Source organism: Schistocerca gregaria, chromosome 3, assembly GCF_023897955.1.
Source record: "Schistocerca gregaria isolate iqSchGreg1 chromosome 3, iqSchGreg1.2, whole genome shotgun sequence".
In the NCBI taxonomy this organism is placed as follows: domain Eukaryota; kingdom Metazoa; phylum Arthropoda; class Insecta; order Orthoptera; family Acrididae; genus Schistocerca; species Schistocerca gregaria.
Window position 1 is genome coordinate 722,295,239 of NC_064922.1, and position 8,022 is coordinate 722,303,260.

Below are 8,022 nucleotides of genomic sequence, written 5' to 3' on the forward strand. Positions count from 1 at the left end.
CTTGCGCAAAAAGACCACGTGTACATACCTATTGCTCACAAATGCTTGTTTAATCATACAAACGAGGCACACAGCAGCACATCTGTTTACATGTGCAGGGCATATTCTAAACATTGCGAATCCATTTTAAATGGAAAGGTACCTTATACGCAATTGAAAGTGGATTTGCACAGTTTAGAGAATGTCCAGCAGACGTACAAAGATATGTTTTTTGTTCCACGCTTGAATGATGCAATAAGCATTTTTGAGCAATATGTACTCGTATATGGTGCTTTATGTTTTTAAAAAATTTAGCGATGATAAAGCTTTTATAATATGCTAATTTTTATTCAATTTTATTTTTATTCTTTATTTTATTTTATTATTATTATTTATATTCGATATTATTTTTATTCAATGTGCTTGAGGCTCAGCGTAAAATTAACATGTTTTACAACTGATGATTTTAAGACCTGAAGATGACAGAAAAGTTTGTCGAAACCGGTTGTTTTCGATAAAGAAATATTTCATTCGTTCTTCGCTCTTGAATGATTGTTTTACAATCAAAGCAGATGGCCCTTCAGTTCTCACACAGTGAGAAAATTCAATATTCGTTTGTGTTTCGCGCTTGCAGGCAGCGGGACTGCCATTAAAGGAGCCGGCCGTCGGGTCGCTGGTGACGGTGACCGGCTGGGGCAGGCTGTCAGAGCACGGGCCGCCGGCCACCCAGCTGCAGGCGCTCACCGAGCCCGTGCTGGACCCGCAGCGCTGCGGCGAGGCGTACGCCTTCCTGGGCGGCATCACGCAGCGCATGCTGTGCGCCGGCTTCCCCGAGGGCGGCCGGGACGCCTGCCACGGCGACAGCGGCGGCCCGCTGGTGCAGCGCCGCCTCCTCGTCGGCATCGTGTCGTGGGGCCTCGGCTGCGCGCGGCCCGGCCTGCCTGGCGTCTTCTCCAACGTCGCCGCCCTGCGGCCCTGGATCACTGAGCACATAGGCGTCGCTTGACCGTTCTCGACCCTCTGTTCTGTCTGTACCACACGCTGAACCTGTAAAATCCTGTGCACATTTTTCCGTACATATTTGGATGAAAGCCCTCAACTAGCTGCTACTTTTTGATTAATTACTCTACGACTAATTTCGACGTGAAAGTCGTCATCTGGCTAATATTTAATCTTCTGTTTCTGCTTGCCGTATGGTGTACAGCATAAGCATAACACGGAAAGGTGATCACTTACAAATCAAAATTGGTGGCAGAACAAAAAATTTAAAAGAATTGTGGTTTGTGATGGTTTTACAGCCAATTTCCTATATTAAAAATGTCTTCACGGAATGTGGATAAATGTATACTCTTTACAGCCCTCACACATACACTCAAAAAATTTAGAACCGAATTTTTAAATTCTTTTAAGACTTGCACAAGTCGAATAATATACTTTAAACAGAACTAATGGTATCTGTTCCCATAGAGTGGACAACAATTTGATGAAATCTCTCCATGTATACTGTGCAGTGCTGTTCTGCCCTAACGATTAAAACCCTTGTTGAAAAATTTGTAGAAATGAGTCTTAGATCATAGATGTAAGCGTTTATTTATTTTTGAATAAAACGAAAGATCTAACTACACTGTGTTTGTTCAACTTAATCAGAAACTGTAGTTGCAATATTTCATTCTCCCGAAGTATATACGATGACGTTATGTGGGATTTGATTTATTTTATTACAAGATGGTTACTAAATACTTGTAAGACAATAGTCATGGCCACTTTTCGAGAAGAGACTGACTCTTGCCACAATCTGGCATGGAAATAATTCGACGCTGATACTCGAAAATTTGTGCTGGACTGTGAATTGAATCCACATCTGCCACTTACCATGCATGGCTCCCCTAATTACCTCACCCGTCTGGACACAGTTCTTATCCAGTCCACATTCTCAACTTCTATCGCACTTGTTAAGTGCATAGTCCATTCACTACTTGCACACAGAGAGTCCCGTATTCCCACAAGCGAAACGGATCTTGTTGTGCTTTTTCACTAAAGTTATCAAGGGAGTCATGCCTACAGATATACTATTTGTTATATATATTTGATTTACTACATGTATATGTATGTATATGGTGTGTAGCACTTGTCTGAAGGAACAGACATCACACACACACACACACACACACACACACACACACACACACACACACACATATATATATATATATATATATATATATATATATATATATATATATATATATATATATTCTTTTGGACAAGTCCAACATACCCCATATGTAAATGTGTGTGTGTGTGTGTGTCTGTGTGTGTGTGTGTGTGTGTGTGTGTGTGTGATGTCTGTTCTTTTGGACAAGTCCAACACGACACCACATACACACATATACATATAGTAATTCAAAAAGTTGGTTTTAGACACACCAGTTTTCGACATATAATGCTAACAACTACATTTCAATAATAGTTCAACTATATTTGGTTAATAGCTTGGTGTACTGTGTACTATTTATCCAGAAATTTGATGTATGTGTGTGTGTCTATGTATGTTAACACACGTAATCTCTCGTGAACCATAATGTGAGATACACCAGCAGGAATCTTTACAGAATAAACACTGTGGCCAAATTATACTAAACAGATACTCCAATATTTCCATATTTTTGTTATGTCGTGACTAAAAATCCATCCTTATCCTTGTTAATTTCACTACAGAAAAGAGGCATCCCTACTTACAAAAAATGGGGCAAGTTCATACTGGGTAATGTTACTCGAACATCTGAGGTGGAGACCGCAATACAACGTGCTAAGAGGACTTTGTCAAAAGTCGAATTATTGGCTTGAGCGTCATGGGACCATCAAACAGCACAGGCTGCACCACCTGACACAGGACAACTGCATGGCGACAAAAGTGGGTGCTGCCCCTTCCACAAGAAAGTACTGCTCAACGAGATGGCCAAAATGTTGATAGACTGACTCTGGCGAATAGGACGACGACAAAAGCTCAGATGCTGGCAGCTGCTGCAGGCAAAGTCACACCACATGCAGCTGGAAACTGATTACTGGAAGCTGAATTGCAATATTGAGTTGCCATGTGTCGCTTCCGTTGACACCATATTACAAACAATGGAGACTTGTGTAGTGTAACGCCAATGTTCACTCAGAGCTTGACTGGCATTTTTCCAGCCATGAGACTCACGTATGTCTGTTGCGATCAGTTAGCCTACGTGGCTGCTTTGAGGCCACAGGAAACAGCGAGACCCATACCTCTCCATCTCCCGCTTTAGGTGCTATTGCATATGAGAATAAGACTGATATCGTATATCTGAAGGTGGGCTGAATTCTCACCAGTACGTGGTAAGAATGACGAATGGAAATCCTACAATTCAGTTCACACCACAGCCAATGTCAAGAATGTACAGCCTACCCATCGTCCAGATTTGCCACCCATGGACCATGCTTGAGATGTGATTGGAGGACACTTACATTCATATCAACATCCAGCCAGAAATTTTGATGAGTGGCACAACGTCTTTCTCAGGAATAGCCAGAAATTCATCTAGATGACATTCGGAAGTTGCTTGACTCCACGCCACAACGAGCACAACTGTGTGATCCTGAGTGTGGGAATTGCTCTTAAACATGATCTTGGTGATGGACATCAGTTCTGAAAGGAGTGAAAATTCAATTATTCAATACCAGTTATTTGATGAACATCCTGGCAAAATTTGATAAATATTTGAAAACTGCTCCACTATGTTTTATCGTCTTTCATCATTAATCAAAACGGTCTCGACCTGGGTTCCAACCAGGCTACAACTTTGATGCTGAAAAAAGACCATCAGCAGTGGCAGCTAAAGGCTTCTGGAATAAAAAAGTCAGCCTCATCCAGCCCTTGTCAAAAACCACTCCCTTGCCCTTAGGGCTGGAAACTGCCGCAGAAGGCGGAGGAATGGGCAATGATCAAAGGTGTTAGGACGCAAGAGGCGATGGAAACAACTGCATTAAAGACATATGAACATTTGGCCTGTAACAGAAACTGAAGTAATATGGAATGTAGAAACATTCTGTGGCTATAGATACTGAGATAAGTAATAGCTCAGTAAGCAGTTCGGTTGAAGAGGAATGGACGTCTCTGAAAAGGGCAATCACAGAAGGTAGGAAGAAATACGTAGATACAAAGAAGGTAGCTCGGAAGAAACCATGAATAACAGAAAAGTACATCAGTTGATTGATGAAAGAAGGAAGTACAAAAATGTTTAGAGAAATTGAGGAACACAGAAACACAGGTCACTAGAAATGAAATAAACGGGAAGAGCAGGCGTAATCGCGGACTGTCTCAGCACACACCCTTCGGTGAAATTATAAACAAGGGTGGTAACATTAAGAGTGCAATGAAAATGCAACCGTTAATTGTAGATCAGAGAGACGGTAAGTTGAAAGACTACATTGAAAGCTTCTATGAGGTGAATACTTGTCTGATGACGTGACAGAAGAAGAAACAGGAGTTGATATAGAAGAGATAGGGGATCCATTATTAGAATCAGGATCTAAAAGAGAAGCGCCAGTCTTAAGACAGAATAAGGCAGAAGGAACAGATAATGTTCTATCGGAATTCCAGAAGTCATTGGGGGAAGTAGCAACAAAACGACTATTCACGTTCCTGTGTAGAATGCATGAATCTGGCAATACCATCTGACTATCGGAAAAACATCATCCAGATCATCCCGAACGTTGCAAGAGACGACAACTGCGAGATTATCGAACCATCAGCTTAACAGCTCATGCATCGAACTTGATAAAGTGAATAATATACTGAACAATGGGAAAGAAAACTGAGATTGTGCTTGATGGCGATAAGTTTTGCTTTAGGAGAGGTAAAGGCACCAGAGCGAATGTTCTTATTTAGTGGATGATAACAGAACAAAGATTAGAGAAGAATAAAGAGAGGTTCATAGGATTTATCGGTCTGAAAAGGGGGTTGGCAACGTCAAATGATGCCAGACATTCGTAATTCTGAGACAAATAGGGGTAATCTAAAGGAGAAGACGGATAATATACAATATGTTCAAGAGCTAAGAGGGAAAAATAATAGTGCAACACAAAGAACTAAGGGCTCCTATTTAAAAAGGTGTAAGATAGAAATGTAGTATTTCACCCCTGCTGTTCAGTCGATACGTCGAGGAAGCAATGACCAAACAAAAGAAAGGTTAAAGAGTAGAAATAAAATTTAAGATGAAAGAGTTTCAGTTATAAGATTCGCTGATGACATTGGTATGAGAGTAAATCGAAGAAAGACGAAATTAATGAAATGTGGCAAAAATACCTGTGAGAATATTATCAGAATTGGTGATCATGAACTAGATGAAGTTCTGAAATTCTGATACCTAGGTAGCAAAATAACCCATGACGAACGGAGCTGGGGGGGGGGCACAAAAAACAGACTACCACTGGCAAAAGGACATTCCTGGCTAAGAGAAGTCTGCTAGTGTCAAACATAGATCTTAATTTGAGGAAGAAATTTCTGAGAATGTCCGTTTGGAGCACAGCATTGTATGGCAGTGAAACATGAACTGGGGAAAAACCGGAAAAGAAGATAAGAGAAGCATTTGAAACGAGGTACTACAGAAGAATGTTGAAATTGCATGGATTGATAAGTTAACTAACGAGGAGGTTCTCCGTAAACCGGCGAGGAAAGGAATACATGGAAAACGCTGACAAGAAGCCTGGGTAGGACGGTAGGACATCTGTTAAGACATCAAAGAATAACTTCTATGCTACGAGGGAGCTGTAGAGATTAAAAAATATAGATAAAGACAGAGACTGGAATACGTCCAGTCAGTAACTAAGAACGTAGGATTTAACTGTTGCTGTGTGATGGAGGGGTTTGGACAGGAGTGGGATTCATGGCTGACAACATCAAACCAGGCGGAAGACCGATGACTCAAAAAATCAAATCAAATAAAGATATGAGATATGATATAGCAGTTTTACTCACCATTTTCCAGCATCGTTGACGTGCGTGGGCTATTATGGAAGCCACATCTGGTTTCTGATACTTGTAGAAAAAGTGTTTTGTAGAGCCTGAGTATAATATGAGACGTGTGGTAGGAGTGGGGGGAGGGGGTTTATACCTCCACTCACCTTCTCCCCCTAAAACGAAATTTGTAAAATTTACGAATTCGCAAATATTTTATGTTTTCGGGTGCCTAGAGTAACAAGAAATGAAAACACCAACAGTTTCTCTTTTTCTTTAAGAAAAAACCAAAAGCCCCTATTCTCCAAGAAATTTCTATCAGATGAGAAAATAAACATCTAGCCTATGCCACTGTGGACATTATATTACAAAAGCAGTGATGTCTGTTCAGACCGCACATATTGACGAGATAAATAATCATTACCATGCCATTAGAAAATATTTCAGTTAGAGGATTATCTGAGTTTCAGTAATTAAGAAACACAATTTCGAAACGCGTTGAGTGCACCCTTGGCTAAACTTGTTTGGTACTACTACCATCTATTTCGTAAGTGCTCTTCAACACCCCTTTCACTAACACCTACCATAAGAAGTAAGCTCTGAATTTTTAATCTAATTACGACTTCTGTGATGCAGGAAATCTGCCGAACAACGTAAATCCAGTACCCTTCAGGTCTTGATTGCTACTACCAAAGCCATCTACTTATTACAGATTCACCCTCATGTGCTGAATATTATGAACATTTAGTTGCTGCGTAACACTTCCTTGCAACCATAAGCAGGATAACAGTGACACTGCTTGAGCCTACATTCTTGATATAAACTAACGAAATTGCTGTAATATACTAGCTATGCATGTTTCGTAGGATCTTCTACGTCGGTACCCATTAGTATGCGGTCGTACCAGCGCTGCCATTGTGAATAAGTCAAACGTCGTGCTACAAGTTACAGTATATCGAGGATGTGTGTGTTTTGTATATCGTAGTTACATTTGCACTTATTTAGCAATGAAGAGGAAAAGAAAAGCACCATTCTTAGTTTTTTTCTTCATATGCAAACAAAAGAAAGTGTATAATTGGAATTTGAAAATTTGTGGTTAGTTCTCATGACACGAAACTTCTAAGGTCATCAGTCCCTATGCTTACATACTATTTAATCTAACTTAAACTAACTTACGCTAAGGACAACACACACACCGATGCCCGAGGGAGGACTCGAACCTTCGACGGGAGGAACCATGCGAACCATGGCAAGGCGCCTCAGACCACGCGAAGTGTTAAATCGAATAGAAATCACAGGTATAATGAACAATACTTCAGAGCCATACGAAGACATTCTACATCATTCAGGAACAACACAGATAGATTGAAGCAGACTTCATCAACTTACTGAATCGCATCAACGCACAAATAATCATCCAAACCTTAGACAAAACTGCAAGCGGTATGACATAGGTATCTTTTCTTCACAGAATTGGCGAAGAGACGATTAGAAAACATATAACTACACTGAGAAAACTTAGGCTCCACCTACAAACAGGGAAGTGGATATATGTTAATGGTACCATAAGCAGCCTCTGCAACATACCATCTTGTGGCTTGCAGAGTACTGAAGATGTATATTACAAATTTCCTTGCGCCAAAAGAAATATGAAATTCTAACAACAATGGTTAGCACTGTTTCAATGATTTCTTACTCAGAAGCAAATGAGGGCGCTTTTTATAAGTTCTGTGCTATTTTTGCAGCTGACTAGGAGGAAAAGTGGACATGTTCAGTTGAGCTCGTTAGTACAAGGGAAAGAAAGTCTTAAAAATTTGAAATAAGCAAGAACACAGAGGTCATGAACGAAAGGGAACCACTCCAAAGCTTGCATTTTATCTCACAATTCTATATTAGTGCCTGCAAAGAAGGCACATAATGTTGACATTCAAAGAAACGCATATCTGAGAAAAACAGTAAGTGTAAACCGATCAAACCCTTCCCCTATATACTGTTTTGTTGTGAGAACAAGAAGGCTTACCTCTGAGTGGACACAGAAATTATGGGCAACGGTCAGCGAATGT

At 40.4% G+C, this 8,022-nt stretch overlaps 1 protein-coding gene across 1 annotated transcript in view; it reads left to right on the forward strand.

The window, feature by feature from the left end:
- LOC126354640 (trypsin-1-like) overlaps positions 1-1,603 on the forward strand; it is a 54,916-nt gene extending 53,313 nt beyond the window's left edge. The window contains exon 2 of the mRNA XM_050004411.1: positions 614-1,603. Coding sequence (XP_049860368.1) covers positions 614-985 — 372 coding nt within the window. The 3' untranslated portion in view covers positions 986-1,603. The remainder of the gene's footprint in view (positions 1-613) is intronic.
- Positions 1,604-8,022: the final 6,419 nt, after the last annotated feature.